The following is a 21,774-nucleotide window of genomic DNA, read 5'->3' as shown; positions in this document are numbered from 1 at the left end:
TACATTGACATAAAGGTTTCAGATTAGTTTAGATCATTTTGAATTTGCTCATTTCTCTTTTGCTTCATAGAGTTTCCAGCTATTGGAAACAGTCATAGTCAGAATCCTTCGTCTTAAATGTCTTGACTGTGTTAATGTGGCTGATGTCTGCTCAAGTTACACAACCTGAAGTGACACCCACAGTTTTATGATTTTCATCAGAGTCCTTCTTGTTCTCATGAAAAAAAAAAAGATGTTTTTATTCGCAGTGTAGTTGGTCCTCCAGTCAGTTTCGGTTCCCATGATCAATTATGAGATCTTGTGAGTATATAGGCCTCAGAGAAAAGCTAGTGCCCAAAAGTGGAAAGCATATATACTCTTGGGGGAAAGACTAGTCACTTTCTGTCCTCACCAGAAAGACCCTGACTGTCCATGCAATTAGCTAGATGTCAACACTGTCCTCCCAGGAAAAATCATCATAGCATCATACTTTAGTTCAGTAAACGCCCTGATATGACAAATGCTTACCACAAGTGACAATGTCCCTTAGCAACTTGTCAGTTCGGAGCAATAAACAAATTAGACATAAAGCTCACAGTGGGAAGAGGCTGTAATGGATGAGTGAGCATATAAAAGGTTAAAACTTTGACACTGGTCGCTGTTGTTAACATCTACTTTCTATGATAATCTTTTTGTGCCTAAACCTGAACAAACTTCGTTTTGGCACTACGCGTCATCTGAACGTGTATTATGTGCTGTTACAAATAATAGGTTTGCCATAGAATTTTCAGGGCTGGCTGCTCCATGTTGTCAGGATCAGAGATAGTAGTAACATGATGTTGTTATGGTGCAGTAAATCATTTTAAGACGGTTCTCTTACCATATCCTAGTCAACATTGGTCAACATTTTATGACTTGAACATACAGTGTCTTGCCCTTGGCCAAAGTGCTGCATGCATGGGCAAACATATCAATCCTGTCACCAGGAGAGAAACTGGATGTGCAGAAATACAATCACTACATCAATCCTGTGTTAACATCTAGACAAAATGGCACTTTTTACCGACTCTGCTTTGGCAGAAGGTGGAGGTAACATTTTGATTCTATGAAATGTAGTGGTATTGTTAAAATTAGGTAACTGAAACATTTAATATTAGGGAAATATTAAATGTTACATGTCCGTGACTGCAGGCACACATTGCATTTGTTTAGCTGATTAAAACATTACTAACAAACAAAAAGTCCAGTGTGCGGGTGCTCTTTGCATTGCATCCTACACACTTCCCCACAACTAAAAATGCCAAAAGGACTACTCAGTTGATAAACAGTAAGGCCGACTCAAGTAACGGCTGGATGGATCACTGCTCAAAAATCACAAACTGCTGAAACACAAAAACAAAAATCCCCCATTACTAACATAATTCCAGGAAAATGATCTCTTTGGAAATTAAATTAAACTACTTAACACTAAGTTCATTCATTTTTCCAGCATGGCATCACCTCTCCAGGGTCAACGGACAGTAGTTCCTGAGGAAGATATGGGGTCACACAGCTGCACAGGTTCTGAAAACATACTCATTTAGTCCCAGTTTAAAGTCTATACCTGCACCAGATTGTAGCTTTTCCTCTATTTGACTCAAAGAAAAAACAAAATGGACTCCTACCAGCCTTTGCAGCTGTACCACCTGCCCGAAAGGCATCATTTCCTTTCAAAGACCTTTCCTGTCCCCGTTCTGTTTTTTTTTTTCTTGTTTACGAGATCAGCAGAGATAGAATCAGGGGAGCCCTACGGGAAATTTTTGAGGTTCCTTAATTAGAAGCAGACCTCAGTTACTTTTCCTCTTCTCTGTGACCAAGCATAGAGTCATAAATGAACACTAACCTGTATTAATCATTGTTTAGGCATGCTGAGTTAAATAAAAAAACCCTCTACTCAAAGGGAAGGTTTGACCAAAGCTATAGTGAGTTGGTTAGATTAGAGAGAAACCAACACATTTTGGAACAGAAAGTGAGACAAAAGAGAAAACAGACTTTGTTTATGTTGTCTAAACATATGCTGTAGACAAAATACAATTTTAAAGCGTTCACATTCCTGAGAGGGGTTGATCATAAAGCCCATTTCCTTCGAATTAACCTTCATACCCCTGGCTAACAATGCTGAAGCTACTGCTTTCTTCAAATTCTGACCTCTCCATTTTTGAAGATGATCCGAATACATACCAGACAATGCTAATTTAAACATGAGAGTGATAATGATTCAATCCTATTTTTATCTGTTTCAAGTCAGGAAACTATGGGAGTATCTCAGTGGAGATGGATGTGTGTGTTGACCTCTCTGTGCCTTGCTCCACGATCTCCACACTCACTGACAGGCTAGCTGAGAACAGTCAGCATCCTATTATTCATCGGCAGTAATCCCTGCACTGCCAAACAGAGCTCACTTTTCCGATTTATCACCAAAGACTACGGGAAAGGTCAGAGGTGACTGTATATTTTCTATACATGAACTTGATGGTATGCTCTTTCTTTCTATGTCTCCGGCCTACGTTTTAACATCCAAACTTGAACCCAATGTCACCATTTACAGAGTCATTGTAAACAGCTGCAATGCTTTAAAACTGTGTTAAAACAATGAAGAGAGCAACAGACTCAATTCAAACAGGACACACACACTCAGGAGGACAATGGTATTATACAACCTGACAAGAAACAAAACAACATGCATACTTTACTTGCTTTGAGGCCTTTCCAAGAACATTGTGTATTAGAGGCTAGGATGATTCAGTTTGGAGTCCAGCTGTTTGTTTTATTACTAAGACAACATTTTGGGCATATGGCCGTGAGATAAGCACAATAAAATGCCAAATTTATCGATTTTATTATCTGTGGAAATGCTGAAGAGTTTATTTATTGACTGATGTGAGGCTACAATTAAGATTAATGCGAATTACATAAGTTTGCTTGGCAGAGTTCAGCAGGATTTGGAAGTTTGTCTTAAACAATATCCAGAATTTTTACCCATCGTAACTGTTGATGGCATCTAGACCTAGTTTTCTGTCAAATTATAAAATACATTTCTTCCTTCAGCCAGCAGCAAATCTAGGATCCCTCACACTCAGCACCAGTATCAGTTTTTTTTTCTCTGGAGTTAGTTTAGACCAGAACAGAAAAGGAAATACTGGGCTTAAATTCAACCTGAGGTTATTTCATTTCTGCTGGAACACGAAGGCAAATATGGTTTTCTAACACATTCAGCAAATCAACTCCATATGGTGATATTATGTGTGTTTTTTACGTTTGTTGTGCAGTTTCTCTGCTGGCCCCATCTGGCAAAAAAAAAAAACAACAAAAAAACAAAAATCAATTGGTGTTAATTTAAATAATCTTTGACAGTAATACCACGTTGGTGATAGCCAGAGCTGAAGGCACAATGTTCTGGGTTGGTTGTCCATCCAAATTTGAAGAAAAGGATTAGAAGGACTCCAAATTATCCCCTGGAGTCAGAGATGAACTTATTCGATTTGGTGGTCAAAGGTCGAGTGGTTACTGTGACCTCATGTAGCTCTCTTTCTCATTAATGCCTACAAGGAAATCACATTACTTATTAATAGTCTAGTTCATTTTTCCATTTGATACCACCCGAAAATATCTTTAGCTGGTACTTTCTACATACCAACAACAGTTTGAAATTTCCAAGACAGACTGGAGGACTCACATCACTAAAAGGCATAAAGACATGGAATCAAGTCAAGTGACGCTTAAAGAATGCAGTGGCCCCTCAACTGACAAACATGTTGAAGAAAACCCGACCCTTTACACCCGTAATCTTTCCGACAGGAAACTGTTGTTGTTAACATCAAGGCGAGCAGACCACCAAGCACACGGTTTCCTGGAGTTCACTGACAGAGATTCTTGGAAAGATTATTCTCTATGCAAAAGGCAGCTGTTTAGAGGACGTTTCACCTTTTCAATCAGCTGAACTAATGAAGCCTATTAGATGAGTTCACAAATGATAAAAGACAAAGTTTAGCCTGTTCTCACATCATTATTAAAAACAAATATAAGAATATGGGGTTTGGCACACAACAGCTTGAATATCTCACTTTTAAATGCCCATGTCAATACTATTTCTTGCCATTGTTCCATATCTGTCAAGGCCTATGCCAAGATATGCATTAAAAAGGAGAGTAAACAGCCTTAATCTCCTAGCTCATGGCGAAAAGATAATGAAGGTGTGAGGGTGTGAGCAGAAAGAGATTTGGGAAATTATAGGCAACAAAAGGCTGCTAAGAATGCCAAATGGATATAGGTGAATGTGAGATGTGAGGAACAGCTGGTTGTGAGAAGTGAGACAACTTTTACTGGACAGAATAATGATGGAAAACATGTTGCATCTCTGACTTCACTCTCCAAGATCCTAACAGGCCTCGAGGATGCCTCACGTCAGCCAAGGTCTGTTTTTAAGGTATTTAACCTAAAACATATGAATGGAGTTTAAGGATGGAAACAGCTATAGTGCAACACAGTTAATGCATTTAAAGCATTAAATCCTCACTAATTATTATAAGGTACCTATCAGATCTGATCTACACTGGCATGAAATAGTTCAGAGTCAAAGTTCAAATGGTGGGAAACTCAAATGACAAACATCTTTTCAATCCAGCAACTATTTAAGATACTGCAAGACATTTTAGATCCTTCTTACAACACTGGGTACAACACAATGTCTGATACATAGATGTGGATCACAAGGATGAATAGGTTGCAAGGAATTGTGTTAATATTCTTCACCTATTAGTCATTTTGGATAAAAGCTAGTGACTAAATGTAAATGTAAGTCATATACTGCAGTAAACTGCTCTTTGTAGTTGTTTCTCAGTCAGGTGACTAAGAGCAGAATAAACTGTGTTATCCTGGGGGACTCTGGCACCTTTCTTCACAGGAGGGTGCAGGGTGGAGGGACGGTAAGTCAGCATGCCGCTAAACAGAGCCACATGTCTCTAGTTTGAGGCCAACCAATCAGACTCGGCAGCGTGCATCTGAGCCCCCAGGAGCCCAATGGCTCACTTTCCGCATGAAGAGGGAAAAGTAATGTGGAGTTAAACATGTGTGCTATGGCTTTTACAAGTGTGCAGAGCCACCAGAAAAAAAAAAAAAAAGTATATTATATAAAAAATTATAGGACCGAGTCCAATAAAAATGAAACCTGGTTCAGATAGTCATTGTAATGCAATAAATATGTTTTTAAATTTACCAGTAGGAGCCAACATAAATTCCCGAAATGTTTTTGGCTGCTTCGAGTGATTTCAGGCCAAGTGTAAGTAGATATACAGTGTTTGTACATGGCCAAAAATAACTCATAACACACTATAAAACTGTGGCGTATGTATTGTAGTAATGTAAAAACTTCTAATTTAAAAATTCACAGGTGTGATCCCAACAACAGCAAAACCTCCTTTTAAAAATATTATATAGTCAAATCTAAAAACATGTTAAACATAATACAATGGTTCGGCACCAATTAGTTTCTCTTTTTTAATTATGCTAAATCTTTGCAATGGGATTTAGACAACGAAAAAAAAGAACATGTAATGTGTTTAAAATATGTTTCAGTCCCCATTGAGCCCAATTTGTTCCTTCTGGGAATACTCACCAGAGCATTAAATGTGCTTTTAAACTGCTGTTGTTTGTATCTTCAGGAGATATAAATGCTCACAGGATTGAGTGTCACAGACAGGGTAGTGCAATCAGAAAATAACAAGAGATGCAAATTGCTGAAAACATCAAATGCTGAATCTTTCCTGCCTTATTGTGTGGAGTACATGAGTACATTTGTGAAGGTCACTGCAGTCATGACACATTTGTAAAGCTATAAAAAAAAATCCAATACAAAGAAAAAGGCTTTGTACACATAAAAAACATGAGTTTCCCAACTTTACAGAAGTGCTTGAGTATGCATTTATTAAAACTACAACATATGAATTTGAGCACAAAAGTACATGATGACCTCATTGTTTTCTGTATAGTCAAACACTCTTTTGTTGAAACCAGTAAAACTATATACAGTGACATGTTCTGCTGAGCCTATTTATCTTTTCTTTTGTATTTACTGTGCAGATTTAGTGATTTATCTTAACTGGTCATCTACTTTGAAAAAGTATAAAAGAAATGCATAGTTTAAACACACTATGCAAATGCATACTTTGTGAATTTCTTACAGCAAAAAAGTTTTTTTCCATTACAGTTACAATAAGCAGTAACACATATGTTGGACGCCTTCGTTCCTCCAGGAATCTTTTCTGGTTCTGCTTTATGTTTAACACTGCAATTCAATCTGCTCCAGCTTTGTTTCCTCTTCTAAAAACGTAAATCCCATAAGCATTGAAGGTTTTACTATTACAAAGTCAGTCAAAAAAAAAAAAAAAACAGTTTAAATTGAAGACAAAAACTTCAATAACATATTTATATTCAACAGGAGAAATCAGTGACTGAAGTTACCGAGAAATGTGTATTTGAAGCATTCTGGACAACCATCAACATAAATGCAGGTCTATAAAAACAGATTGTGTTTCTCAAACCATGTACAGGGGCACAAGGCACAGTGCCAAATTCCTCATAATTAATTTCATGAATGTGTAGTTGAAGAGTAGAAAGTAGATTGAAAAGTTCTGCAATGTAAACATGCTGAAGCAATCAGGTATGTTTGGAGAGGCAGCTGTCCAACTGCCTGGGACAAACTAAAACTAATCCTTTCACCTCGCTCCTACATTTTACACCCAGCGTTCCTCACAGGCAATAAAATACATATGTCATTAGATGTGTGGAGGAAAAAATACTAGGCTTGTTATGAACAAACTAATATTTTACAGAACAGAAAACATTCCCGCTCTTGCACAAAAACAATCCGTAAGTCCAATCTTGTCCACATCTTGGGTCTGAGGCATCAAACAAATCAATAGTCTTTTAGTTCAAATCCAAACCTCCAAACTACGGCTGGTCGAGGGGGCTGGCTCCTGCCGCCTCGTCGTTGCTGCTGTCCACCTCCTGCTCCATGGGGCTGTCCTCCTCCAGCTGCTGGCTGGTGTAGTTGGTGATCTCCAGAAAGCCGCTTGGCTCTACCACCACGTTGGACTGGCTGGAGTCCGGCAGGATAGAGTACTGAGGAATCACCTGCAAGTGCCATAGTGATGTTACAGTCAGTTCACGATCTAGTGGAGCAGACACACATTAGCCTGGTGATACTGGTGTTTACTAGTGTCCTGTATGTGTGCGTGAAACAACAACAGAGCTAATGATATTACAAAATACTCAAAATACTCAATAACAAAATATGACAATTAAGTCATTTTACTCCTCCTTGTCCCATGGGTTGGGTCTGATTGCTGGTTCTGTGATGGTGATTTTAAGTGATAAGTTCTAGTATTTTCTTTGTCAGCACACATTCTCAGTTTTTTCAGAAAAATTACTTTCTTCCAAGATCTACTGAAACCACTCCAAGTGTCAGCACATGACCCCCTGTAAAACCATAATTTATCGTTTTTTCACAAACAAGATATGAGATTTTAATTACTGAGATTCAGAGGTGTTGCTGTATTCATCTGTTGCATTTGGACAGAGAAAGAACATTTTTCCAACTGTCAAATCATTGTTTTCTTTGGAAAATACACTGTCATACATACATTTTCCAGTCTATTCCAATGTGATGGCCAAATGAGGTTTTAAGAAGCCAAAACATCTCTACACTATTGACCTTGTACACCATCTCTCCAACCACAGCTCTTAATGTTGAAGGGTGTTTTGACTGTTGTGTCTGGCTTGTGGTTTTCTGTGTTGATGCTTTAAGTTTGTGTAAGATTTAAGAGCACCTCTCCCTTTGCTCAACTGTTGCTGCTAAAAACAGCATCATGTAATATGTTGAGATAAATAAACACTGCTGTGTTTAGTCTGTTTGATTTTATGATAGTTATTACATACCAAATCCTTCCAAAATCTTCCATCCTGCTTCAATAAAATATGTGAAGAGACATACTGACAAATCTGCTTTCCATTGTGCATCTGAACCTGTGTGATTTATTACCCATATCATTTTGTAATAAAGATTTTACCTCAATAACCTCCAGGTCTTCTTTGCTCCTCTGTGCAGTGAGGCCCTCCATGCAGCTGAACTGCTGGGACTTTGTGTGGGAATGATGCATGGAGGCCCCAGAGCTACTAATGAACTGGCCGGAGTCCAGCGTGCCTGACACGGCCTGGACCTCTAGAGCTTTACCCAGAGGGCCGCAGTCACTGGAGGAATCCACCACCATGGGCTCAGTGCTCGGGTCAATCTCAGCCTCCATCATGGAGATCTTCAGGATGTCCGACACAGAGGGCTTGTCTCCTGAGGGACCAGACCTGGACTCTGGAATCAGTTTGGCAGTGGCCTCGCCGGTGCTAAAGGCCGGCGATGGGTGGGATGCGCCAAAGGTGATCTTTGTGAGGGTGGCGTTCTGTGTGATGATTGGCTGCTGTGTGTGAGATATTTAAAACGCGAGAAACATAATTTAGAGAACTCAGAATCTCCATTGCAGTTAAAAATAATGCCAATGTCTCTTCTTGTCATTTATAAATATGTGTATTAATATTAAAAGAAAATAAATGTTTTTGGGTTGACACAATACTGCACTGATCTAACAATCACAAGTATGTTTATATGTTGTTTAATGTGTAGCTAAACAGCCACCTTTCCAACAAACTAATGTGAATCAGACTTTTTGCGAAAGACTGTTTGTCTTACGACTTGGTGAACATGTTAAGGTGCAGGACATATTTGTATAAAGGATTCTGTAGCAGGAATGCTGGCTCTATATGTTGATAAGAAAGGCATTACAGCAGATTGATGCAAAGTTCACAACGAAAAAATATATGTGAATGATCCAAATGATTTAATTTTTTAATTATTAATTATTATTTATAATTATTTAATTAACTATTTTTAATAATACAACTATAAACCATGTTTTATATAGTCTAATAAGACTATAACGTTTCAAGTCTCAGAAACATTGGCTAAAAGTGATGTTAGACTAACAGTTACAGTCAATTCACAACTATACAGTATAAAAAAAGAACCCTAGCTGCAGTTAGGTATTAACATCTTCTGCCTGCAGCCTGTTTGTGGTTAAACATGACAAATGAGTGATGGCATTTGGCAAGTAGGGAAGTAGGGAAACCCCAGTACATTCACATGTACTGGTTACATCAGACAAGATAACACTCAAGAAAGTTTGTGACAGACGTTGTGGCGTAATTTTCTCAGGAGATGCCTGTCGTTTTATTAAGGCACCTAAAGTTGTGTCTTAAACAAGGAAACAAATTCTGCATGTTATTTCTTATTCCTGGCAGGACATGTGTAGGTGTAAAACCACTCACCTGGCTGGAGCCAGTCTTTTCACTGCTGACAGGGTGGTGTGCCTGCAGTGGAGGAGGGTGAGACATAGATGTGTGCAAGGGTCTGTGGTGAGATGTGGGTGCTTGCTGGAGCTTTGGGAGCTGTGGTGTCACTAGGGGCTTGGTCGGAGTGCCGGGTGTTGTAACTTTTGCCCCTGCCTGAGCTGGTGTTGTCTGGGGTCTATCTTTGGGACTCTGGGTTAAGGTCTGAGGTTTGGGCTGAGTCTGTTCTCGTAGCTTAGGGAGCTTCTTAGTCAGAGGAGGTGTGGAGGGGAAAGCAGCGGATGAAGAGGAAGGCTGGCTAATCTGAGGTTTGCTCTGCAGTTGAGGTGGTGGTGGTGGTGTAGGCTGGGTGGTGGCAGAGCTGTGCCGGGCCTGCTCGGCCTCAGCTTGGCTCAAGGCTGGTGGCTGAGCACCTGCAGAGTGGGTAGTTTGCTTCACGGGGTCTGAAGGTGGTTGGGTAGAGCGGTAAAACAAGCCTGTCTGGGGGTCCAAGGTGTCACCTTCCAACTCTCCCACCTCTAACACGGTCTCAGTTTTACCACGGCTGTCAGAGGGCTGAAACAGTCAACAAAGAAGACTACTAAGGGATGTTTTCAAGAGGAGGATGACACTTCACTACTCCACATATTGAGGAAGGAGTACAATAGTACAATGTAACACAACTTCATGACATTAAGATGATTTGGATTCAGTTCTGGGTATAGCAGTTATGTTATTAAAATATTTTTTGTTTTGTAGTTTAAAGCCTGGCTTCTTCCTCGTTTCTGCACAGCTGGTCAATCACAACTTAACAAGTGTGAATGTCTACACTATTTTACATGTAGGCTGTATTTGTACTGTGTGCAGTTATGTACTACACTATCTGCTATATTTCTTTACTACAGTTAACAGCTAACGTGTATATCTAAAAACAGCCATTTATAAATGTATAGAGCAGTGTCAGACTGAGGTCTTTGTCTCAAGTGTCCTCACCACGTGGCTGACATGTGAAGCTGTGACTGCAGAGGAGGCAGCAACCGGTTTGGTTACCACAGTAACCTGGCTGCTGGTTTTGTAAGGCTTCCCCAGCTGCTGACTTGAGGACATGACCACTTCATCATCCTCTGAGGGCACTACTGCTCTGTTGACTTTACCTGGAAGGGTATCACAGTGATGCTATCAGATAAACATAGTAAAGATAAGGAAGACTAAACCCACACGTTGAGGTTTTAGTTTTAGTTACTTCCATTGAAACTGAGCAACCCACCACCGAAAAAGGAAGTGCACAGTGTGGAAAACTCATTTATACCTTTCCCATAGTAAGTCATGTAGCAGTCTGGAGGGGTGTACCTGCTGCAATGTACTCAGTGCTAGGCTCAGCCTCTGAGGTGGAAGGTCTGGGGGACTCCGGGCTGGGTTTCTTTTCCTGGGGCAGCTGGATGGGCACGGCCATCTGGCTCAGGTCGATAGTGTGCTGCCTCGGTTTGAACTCCCCTTTCTCTTTAACTACTGGGAGCAAAACATTAAAATGAAGCATAATTGAACAATTTAGTTTAGTCAGACATTCTCCTATTTTAATATAGGAGATTTAGAGATATTCACAAATTAAGTCCCTTAGTTTGTATTAAAGGGAAAGGGAAAGGTTATACCTCTCGAGCCAATGCAAAGCTTTTAATTTGAAACATTTGGCAAAACAGAAGTAGAAGTGGAATAAATTAATAAGTAAGAACAGTATTCCTGTTAAACAACTTATAGCAACAGACTGGTGAGTAGGACTGTAGACTGTGGTAGTGGTTATAGCTTAATGACACTTAACCATTCTGCATACTGCACAGGGGCACAAGTACAATAATACCACACAACTTTGTGGTATTAAGATAAAACATGACTTGGATTCAGCTCTGGGTTGTGCCATTAATGTAGTTTTTTTTTGTATTGTAGTTGTTATAAAGGTCTATGTATAAAAGCATAATGTTCAAAGAGAGCACAGAGTTCCAAGTTCAAAGTGTGAATACTGAATCTTTGGAAAGGTACAGAATTTGTCGCACAACCCATTCAGATGAGCAGTCCAAAACAGTCTAACCATTCAATAAGGAGGTCTGAGGAAGTATTCTGGCTCTTAAGTTTAAAACATTTGGTGCTCCGGTTCTGGAGTCTCCAAAGATACAGGTCATTTGATTCATTTAAATGTGTGGTAATGCCACTGAATGTGAACGTCACTAGGTGCTGCAGTTCTTACTATATGAACAGTATGACTCTGTTTAATCACTGTAAATTCAAATGTTTTCTGGAAACCTTTATCAGTCCACAACTACTCATCAACCCAGTTCCACAGGTTTGCAGGCCAGTGAGCTTACTATGAAAGCAAAGCCTCAGGCCAGAAACATAATTACTGTGGGTTGGTGGCTTTTTAGGCTTCATCTGTTCCTGAAAGGGCTTTTATATTTGATTGTTAAGTTTTATATAAAAGTGTAAATCTGCACGGCTTAAACTATCAAGGAACAGGTGAAACAGTGTTTTTGACAGGTTTGGTGCATTCATGTTTCCCTCTTAGGGTTAGGGGTTAGGGTTAGTCACGGAAAGTCTGCAGACTTTCCGTGACATAAAGACTCACCTGTTGTTTGTTGCAGCTCCAGGAGAGCTTTGATGGTGGAAGTAGCGGACTGGGATTCCCCACCAGTTACCTCCTGATAGATAATAGTGGGGCTGGACTCCACAGCTACTTCCTGCTCAGTCCAATCCTGCTCTCTGGAGGACACCACGTGCACTACAGGCTGCGGTTCTGAAGATTGACAGAAACAATGTGAGGCTAATTTACAATTTTATGAATCCTTTTTGAATGAAATTCCAAAACCAAATTATAATAATGTTTAAAGACAAAAACACACATTCCAGCTGTGATTATGCCATCACTATAAAATGGAAAAGGATCACAAAACTTTACCTTGGACACTACCATGGGAGGTCTCACCAGCTAGGCTGCTGGTCTCCATGAAGCTAGCAACCTCTTCCTTTGTGGACCCATCTGGACCTGAGGTCTGACCCTGACCCATGTCTGCAGAGCGTGTGACCTGCTGCAGAGTCTCAGTGACCAGCTGCCTGGTCTGTTCGCTTACCACTGCTGTCTGAAAAACAGGCTTAGGCTTGATGAGAACCTGGAAGGAAACCAAAGGAACATGCAGTCATCTGTCAAACAATGGTTCCCAATCTTAACATCCAAACAATAGGTTTTCTAAGCAGGTGAATTTTATGTTGACTCAAGTCAGTGGGGAAAGGGAAATATGTAAATACAGGAGGAATACAATAAAGATTTAAATATTAAAATTGATTAGTAGCCTAGTTTTAAAGTCACACGATTTCCAATATGACACAATAACTATGGTAGGATGTTCCAACAATGTGACCAATGACATTACAAATAAAACATTATTTATTAGTGTTTCATGTCTGTAGCTTTCAAAATATTTTCTTCAAACTGACATTGATTACGGTAATTTACATTTAGGAAGATGAACAGTGTATACACTTTATTCTGCGCTTTGGATTAATTCAACAATTGAAATATTTGAATGTAAGGATAGAGATCCCAGGCATCTTCACCTAAGCGATCAGAATAATGGTAACGTGCAGTAAGTCCTGGGTAGTAAACTAACTAACTTAGAACAGGTAATACCCTCCAATTTGCAGTGTATGAATGAGGAAATGAAAGTGGATTTTTTTCAGACTCTGCAACAAGGAAGAGACAGATAGAAACTCTGGGTTTGTTAAAGAAAACCTGCCAGTGAGCAGACAAAGGTATCACAGTTACTGACTCGGATTTACAGCAATAACTGTTTCTGTAATATAAAATGTTTTCCTCGTCTGAAGGTTACATTTTTCCAGAGTTAATATAATTAATTAATTAATTAATATTAATAACTGAGTCAGATTTCTATCTTACCAACAACTCTTAACTTAAGCTACTTTCAGATGTGCACTAGAACCCCGAAGTTCTCTTAGCCATACTTCATCCTGTGAGCACCCTTGTACACAGAGAATGAATAGACTTTTACATTCAGCTCGCCCACTCAGCACAATGTCAGAAAACATGGGACATATTTAGCAGGCTTTCTGTATTATGTATTGTGCTTCTCTCCTTCAGAAAACTGGGACTATATAAAATGGATTTATTAAATGTATGTATATGATGTATGTATTTAATAATGTTGGTACCTATACATAACAGAGAAAAAAAAATTAGTTTGTGGTTTTACTGAAACTGCACAACCCACATCATCACAGTGGGTGTTAAAGACAGTGTAAACTGTATATGTACACTGCAACCTGACTCACTGACCTTAATTTTGCCTTGATGACTAAAAACAGAAGCTGAATTCAGGCTAGATTCAGACTACGTTGACTGAACTGAAACTATGACATTTTTTATGAATGGCTATGATAAAATCAGCACAACTGAATTTGGGTGATAAAATATTTTCTCATGACAAGATGTTCAGTCTGGCCTTCCTAAAGGGAACATATATTTGGTTCACAGCTACCACTATCATTCTATTAAGGTAATAGCAGCAAAAACACCTGGAAAAACTAGCATGGTGGAATTTGCCTTTTAAAAATAAATTCTGACACCTGTATTTTAAATTCTTTAAAACATGCAGAAAAAATATTAGGGAAGGTCTTGTTAGGAAACTATATAATGACAGTGGGTGTTTCTTTTTAAATGACTAGATATACTTTCAAAATTAGGCATTTGCGGTATGTGTCAGAAATATAAGACATTTTACAGAATCAACCCCTCCTCGTTTAGCCTTCAAAAACAGAATTAAGAAAATCCCCAAAACACACCTACAGTGTCTGGTGGCTGGTTTCATTGTATAGGGCCATTACGCCTCATGACACGGTATAACACCTGACACTGATTATAAAAAAAATGAATATAAATAAACCATAAAGTCAAACTAGAGTTCAGAGTATCTCAATCTTATGAGACTATGTTCCAGTAATAAGCCCATTCTCACGCCTACTCTTTTTAATGTTGTTTTCATTATGCTGCCTGCAAGCTCACTGTTTTGATGAAAGAGCAACTTTACCATTTTTAAATTGATCAAAAACACAATCATATCTCCAGCTGTTTGATCTCACAGACAGACGTCAGCAGCATTGACGACAGTCTGTCCTTTTTACTGACTCGTTTAGTTAAAAGACTCAATCTCTCTCTGAGTGAGGGAAGTAAAGGGAGGAAGAGCAAAGGTCAACTCTGAAAACTCCTAGCATAGAGTTGTCAGCCAACTGAGCTGGGGACTTTCTCTTCTGTTTAAACTGATACATTTAATTTTCACACTCTCACTTCTCCAGAAAATATCAGGTGTCACCAGATTAATGACTGAATGCATAACTAAGAAGACAGAAGAAGTCCTCTTCTTAAGAAGACTACAGTTCGTCAGAGAAACATTTGCTTTATCTGTTCCGGCTTTAACCCAGACCTTCACAGAAGAGGCTTTTGAAACATCCCCTTTTATTTGGTTACTAATCAGTCAATAGGTCATATGAATGCCAACTTATTTGTGTGTGTGTTGTCACATGATAACTTTAGTGACCTGTGGGTAACCATGCTCTTATGATGATATTTACTATGTTTTTATTTTTCTTATTAATGTTTTTAAAATGTGTCTTAAAATTTGGATTATATCGGAGCTGTAGACTTTAAGTTGGGCAAAATAAAGCAATCAAAGAAAAAAAGGAAACATTGGATTAGCTGGCTGGGTATGTGTCTTACTTGTGTCTTGCCCTGCTGCCCGTAGACGATCTTGGTTGGAATGATCTTGGTGGCGGTGGACTGAGATCCAGAGCTCATACCTTTGGGCTGGGTGACAATCATCTTAGTAATGGGTCTGGAGGCGGTGATGATTGCTGGTTTTGTCCCTTGAACAGCTTGCAGGCTCTTCTCACCCTGAGGTACAGCAAAAAGCCAGCAAATTGATTTAAAAAAATAAAAAAGCCAATCAAAAGTTTACAGAGTGGGGTTTTACATTGTTTTATCCTGATCAGAAAACAAAACCCAAGGTATTCTGTTTCATATTATATAGACACAAATGAAAACCGAGAATATTCATTTTTGAGAAGCTGGACAATCGTTACAGTTTGACAGAGCAGTTTCAAATACCTCTCGATACAGGTTTGAAAACATGATATGACAATGCCTAATTATCTGGCTGTTTTGAATGGACTACTGATGGTCTTTGAATCATTTCAACTGGTGCCTAAAAATCCTACTGTAATGTTTTACTGACCCCAGCATTTAAAAGAGTGGTGACCACATTCTTGCCCGGCAGCCCTTGGATGGTTGCTCCTTTCCCTGTTGTTTTCTGAACAACAATGACATTTGGCTTGGAGGTCATGGGAATGGTGGTTATCTTAGTTGTTGTGCCTGTGGCAGAAGGAAGATGATACTTAATTAAATTGCAACTAATCTATAATTTCACTCTCTCCAGTTCTGAGACACATACTTCCATGCAGACTTGTTATATGCAGTTGTTGACTTACCAGACACAATGTTGCTGCTGATGATTTTCCCACCCAGAGTGGCCAGAGATTTGGGCACAACAGTAATAATGCTGCCACTGGTGGTCTTGACGTAGGTGGTCCCGCCACTGGAGGCTGATATTCTAGCGCCAATGTTGGGGCTAACAGTTGGTCTCGTATATGTGGCCTGTGTAGCTAAATACAAAAATATTTTGTTAGCATTCATTACTATTGCACTCATTATTGCGGTCATTAGTCATAGGATATGCATTCAAGATGTTAATTAAGACTAATATTCCCACTGACCTGTCGCCTGAGTGACCAGTTTAGTGGTCATGATGGCTCCGTTGCTACTGACGACCATGATGGGAGAGGAACTGCTGCTGGACAGAGCCACGGATGAAGGTTTGGGCAGGATTTTGCTGGGCTGAACCTGTTGAGTGATTATCTTCACTCCTACATGCACATACAAAAGCAGGAAATCTATTTATTCTGTGCAAAGTAATAAACACACTTTTCTGCAAGAATTTCAGTTAGAGAAAAAATATTTAAGTGTGTATAGGTTTTATTACCATTTGTATCTGGACAAAAACTTCAGGTGTATAAAAGAAAACTAATTTAGTCATAAAGAATCTAACTCACACTCTTCACACTCATTAGCAAATTATTGTTTTTTGCTCTATTATTTCTAATGTATATATCAGCCATAAAGGAATTAGAAAGAAAGAAACATCCCATCAAGTAGACTTACCAGACTCTTGTTTGATCTGAATTGTGGGTTTGGTTCCAGGTGAGGTGCTGGTCGTTTGGGTCTGACTGACACTGGAAGCTCCTAAAGGCGAACTCTGTTGCAGCTGTTTGGGAGACTGCTGTTTGGGAAATTGGGCCAAGATCTGGGTAGGTGACCCCACCAGGGTCTTAGATGAAGGAAGTCTGGCTGACGTGACCTTCACTCCAGCTGAAGCAGAACCTACAACAGTGAACACTGATGGTGAGACTGACTCTGCTTCGTGTCTACTGATGCCTGTTATCACAGGAAACTGCTCATTTTGACAACATAAAATAGGTGGTCAAAGTAATCCAAAAATAGCTAATGTCATAAGGTATTGTGTTGTAAATGACCTTTCCTTTAGTGGAGAGTGTTAAAAACAATATAAGATTATCTTTACATGTTGTGTTTAGACAGAACTTCTTCTGAGAGATAGTAAAACCAGCAATCTCATCAGGTGGAAAATCAATGAATGCAGCTATAGGAAGGAGGAAAATGGAAAAAACCTGCCACCAAGTGGCCAAAAAGTTTAATACAGTTCTAATTCTAAGAAGGATTAGTTAATGAGAGTTTTTGCTGTATGTTGCAAATATTACACAGATGTACTAAAACCAGTTACACATAACATCTTACATGGTGCGACAGTTGACATGACCACTGAAGGAGTAGAGGAGACCACTGTGGTCACAGCGATGGTGTTAGCGTTAGAAGAAGGGCTGGAACTGGCAGGAAACACAACTGTCTGTTTCTGAGTGGGTGTGGTCAGCACAGCGGTGGAGACCAGCTTGGACACAGCAGCATTGTTGTGAGCGTGAGACTTGGAAAGGATGTTGGGAACAAAGTTGGCACTGGGAGAAGTTGTCACGATGATGACCTGGTCAAAGAAAACACATTTAAAACTTTTTTAGCAGTGTGTGGATGGAGGCGTTAAAGAAGCATTAGAGTGAATCCAGTGTCACTAACCTTTTGTGTGGTGGTGCTGGTGGTCTGGATGGTGGGTTTGGTGAAGGTGATCTTGACAGGGGAGAGGTGGGGAGGCAGCGAGTTGGCAATGCTTTGCATGATGTTGCTCATCTTGGGGCTGCCACTCACCGGCACTGTAATGTTCTTGGATACTGAAGGGGACACTTTTGAAACCTCCTTCAGCATCACGGGTGATGAGCTGGATGAGTTGGTCCTTCTTCGCTTGCGAGGCTTTTCATCTTCATCCGAACAACTTACGCCTGCAAGGGAAATGGATGACCTAGTTTGAATGTTTTGTCTTAGCAACAATGCTGATGTTTGTCGTGATGAACATGCCAACCAAGAATGAAAAACAGTAAGTGAGAAAGTTAAATCACAGGCAAACAACATTTTTAAAAAACTCCACTTTCAAATGTGATTCAGATGTTTTTATGAGTGTAATTCCCATTGCTTATTTGCTTCACTATTGGTCCATTTTTCATTTGCCTCCTGAAATTCGATTAAATCACACACTGTCATACCAGCTGCTCAATAAACATGCACGCACTGGCAGCAAATGCTTGTAAAATTGTCAAATCTAATCTAATAGGCCCCAAGAGACACTGTGTTTGGGAAATTCACATTCCAGCCAGTGTCTGCATTGTGGCAAAAAATGTCTTAATTATTTGTTTTGTGGCAAGTCTGAGCCAAGTTTCCATCAAAGCACTGGTTAAGTTTTGGGTCTTGAGAACGTACAGACCTTGAAACAAAAATTATGCTTAAATCAGTTAGTAATAAATAAAGATGTCTTGTAGTCCTCCATTCTAAAGGCTGAGTTGTGGCCAAAATAAAAGATGTTGTGGTGTAAATGCACCTCCAAAATTCAACTGAATCCAGTATGAAACTGATAATCTTCAATCAGAAAATATTCAAACAGATGTCAATTGTTTACACTCACTTTTCACATAAACAGTGCTACCACTTGGCAGCACCACCACATTGGATGATGGGCTGGGTGGTCTTGGCGATTTCACTGTTGCTCCTATGGTGCCACTGGTCGCTGTAGCACTGGTGGAGGTACAGGTGGTGCTTGTGTACGAGTAACATACAACCACTGCAGGAAGGAAATTAGTCATGTCATCAACTATGCAAACTGTTTCGATATAGCCTTAGTCGCATACAAAGTGATTCTGGTCTACCTTCTTTGTTTCCTGTTTCAGCTGGCAACAAAAGTGAGGCGTTCTGATTGGCTGTAGCAGTGGCAACAGCATTAGCAGTCATGGTAAAAGCTGTCTGAGGGACCAGCCTCGGCATCAATGGAACAAGCCGCCGTCCTTCAATGGACCATTCGGACGAACTGTTGGGACCTGACATACTGGAAATGATATTTAGTACATTGGTCACAAGTTTTAAAACTACAAATCCTAAGCAAACAGAAAAATCTAACTTTTTCAGTTAGTTTTTACAAAACATACCATTTTTTTCTACATTTAAATATGTTTACCATAATTTTAACATGACTTAAATACCACATGTACATACAGCATGTACCTAAGGAGATGTATCAGAATACATTTCTACTGTCTATAAACAATGCACATACAAGGTGCCTTATTCCTGGTTTCTAAAAACATAAGCCTGTGTCAAGTCTGGAGGGTCAGACAGGAGTAAACAACATAACGGATGAAAATCTGCTTTCTGCACTAATGAACATACCATTTTTGTTCTATTTGCTCATTGTTAAAATATTTTAGAAATGTCTGAGAAACTCTGGGAGCCTGCAAAAGATTATGTAACATGGCTGTGGAGTGGACAGTTAGTGCACTTACTGATATGCAATGGTGGTGAGGCGTTCATCATTGACTGCCCTGCGGACTTCTGCTCGATGACGCTCTGTTGAGATACTGGGAGGATGAGGGGGGTGGGTGGACAAAAGGTTTAACAAATCTTAAACAATACTTGTGTGCAGAACTGGAGAACATACTTTCCTCAGTAATCCAATTTGTAACATGTATCAAACAATTACCCAAGGATTTTAGTAAGCTCTCCCAGGAGATCCTTCTTGTCCTTTGTTAGGTCTCCTTGGGCTCGGAGGGCGCTAATAACACCAGCGTAAGCCTCCAACTCTGGGAGACACATCAAAAATTATCAAAACCCAACACTGCAGCATCTTCATTATAAAGTGGAGAAGTTACACTGAGTCATTCCAACTGCTCTAGTTATCATCCATTTTCTTTTCTCATCAGTAGCATATATTAGAATTTTCCAAACCTGGTTATCAGACCTACAGCTCTGCTTGTTTTTCACATACCAATCCAATTTGTCTTCTGCCACACCACCCTCATCTGAGGTTATTTTCCCTGCTGCTCTGCTAATCCTCCATTATTTACTTTGTATTACATGAGCTTACCCAGTTTACGAAGAATTCTTTTGCATTCATCCCTGCCCAAGTCGAGGATGGTGGGCCACACGACTGGCATGGTACCAGTGAGGACTGGTTTCTCCAGCTGAATCATGGGCTAAACAGAGGGTCAGAAAAAACAGGTTAAAACCACATTGCCCATTAGACTTGACGGAAAAGTATGACGCACAAAATGTTGAGTATGAATAAACTAAAAGTGTCAGCTATGTTTACTGTAGTGGTATCATTGACATATTTTAATTTAAGCATACTCAAACTTAATTAATCCTATTGCTTGTAAAGAAGCTTTAAGTCAGAGGTACTGCTGTGATTAATAAATCTGTTAATTAGCACCAATAATGCATAATTCAAGCCAAACACAGATATAGGACTGAATATATCTTAATGAGATGTTATGCAAGTGATGTGAAGAGCATAAAAGCAGCGCAAGCAATTCATGTTTTTGTTTTGGTAACTTTTCATGTCAAATAAACTTAAAATAACTGTGCTAAACTGTTACTTATAAAAAATACGAGCTAAATTCATAATTCACTGATATGTTTATTTGTTTTTTTTTAATGGCACAATTGACTGAAGGAAAAGGTTAAGAGACTACTGGGATTATGTCTCTAAAGCATACAGATTATTATCCACCTGTGTCCCATATTTTTAAGGAAGTGTTAGCTTTATAACAGTTTACACTGACAGTACCTCCCACCACTACTTATGTGAAAAAACACTGCGGGATGACAAGGCCAACCATACAAATACAGAGAATCTGTTTAGCTCAAATGCTCAGAGAACAGCCTATGTTGTTTTAATAACAATAGGTAATAAACAGTTATTATATGAGTGTTTTCACCAACTTGCAAAATTTAAAGACAAGCTAGGAAACATGTAACGCTATCTCTTATATTTTCGGTTTAATTTCTGTAAATATATCGGAAAACGGCACCTAGCATTAGTGCTGGGTGTACAGGTTTATTAATTGGTCCCTAACAAAGATGTTATAATGTTCAAATATAGTAATTAAATGTCTATTGCGAGGTGAAACCTCTTGTCACAATAAACCTCTACGTTCACCATCATCTTTTGGTTTAATGTTAGTGAAAACCTTTGCAATGTATGATGTTAGCTTAGCTAGCTAGCTATCCCTCTAAGCCAAATCAATGTCTTACCATCCGTTAGCAGGACAACTTCAAGGGCTTAGTATATCCGACATCCAAACCAATGCGGCTTAGCATAAAGCATATAACCCAGCTACCGCATCTTGTAGTTAATATCCGATGAAAAACAAAAGCCAAACCGCTACAATGGCCAATCTCCCCCCTCAAAACAACTAATGTTTATGTTGTCTGCTAACTAGCTGCGCCCGGCCTTCTTCTTCTTCTGCTCCTTCATTTTGGTGTTGTATGGCAGTTCGCGAACAAGGAGTTGGTGCATTGCTGCCCCCAACCGGAAGGATGGTGTATCACGACTCTCCGTCTCACCTTTTTATAAAAATAAAAGAGTAAAAAAACTACTGGGTCCGAGCTAACCTCTTTAGATTTGTATGTACTGGATATATTTATTTCTGACCAATTAACTCAGAAAACGGACTTTTTGATTTTCTATATCAGTGAGTACATTAATGTTTCTTTAACTATGATTAAAACCTGTGGACTAAAAATTAGCACAACAGATGCAAACCGTGTCATTTGGACATGTGTGTTTTCATTTTTGCAAACAGGGCAGCTGGGAACTGTAGATTTAG

General features: G+C 39.3%; 1 protein-coding gene across 3 annotated transcripts; it reads right to left on the bottom strand.

Annotated features, from left to right (window-relative positions):
• Positions 1-5,913: 5,913 nt before the first annotated feature.
• On the bottom strand, positions 5,914-21,414 carry emsy (EMSY transcriptional repressor, BRCA2 interacting). 3 transcript variants are annotated; one of them, XM_026371636.1, is made up of 20 exons: positions 21,200-21,414; positions 20,031-20,139; positions 19,647-19,746; positions 19,450-19,524; positions 18,820-18,995; positions 18,579-18,734; positions 17,642-17,901; positions 17,312-17,552; positions 16,661-16,879; positions 16,216-16,365; positions 15,931-16,104; positions 15,678-15,814; positions 15,164-15,337; positions 12,335-12,545; positions 12,005-12,172; positions 10,741-10,899; positions 10,384-10,544; positions 9,391-9,966; positions 8,085-8,486; positions 5,914-7,149 (listed from the first exon to the last, which is right to left on the bottom strand). In XM_026371636.1, the coding sequence occupies exons 1-20, from the start codon at positions 21,200-21,202 to the stop codon at positions 6,967-6,969; spliced, it is 3,834 nt and encodes a 1,277-aa protein (XP_026227421.1). In that variant the 5' UTR covers positions 21,203-21,414; the 3' UTR covers positions 5,914-6,966. The 3 variants fall into 3 exon arrangements, with proteins under 3 accessions (XP_026227421.1, XP_026227424.1, XP_026227422.1); XM_026371639.1 differs by having other exon boundaries at positions 8,085-8,483; XM_026371637.1 differs by having other exon boundaries at positions 10,741-10,896.
• Positions 21,415-21,774: the final 360 nt, after the last annotated feature.

The sequence above is a fragment of the Anabas testudineus genome, chromosome 14 (genome assembly GCF_900324465.2).
Source record: "Anabas testudineus chromosome 14, fAnaTes1.2, whole genome shotgun sequence".
Lineage (NCBI taxonomy): Eukaryota > Metazoa > Chordata > Actinopteri > Anabantiformes > Anabantidae > Anabas > Anabas testudineus.
This window is presented reverse-complemented; position numbering and strand designations above follow the sequence as displayed.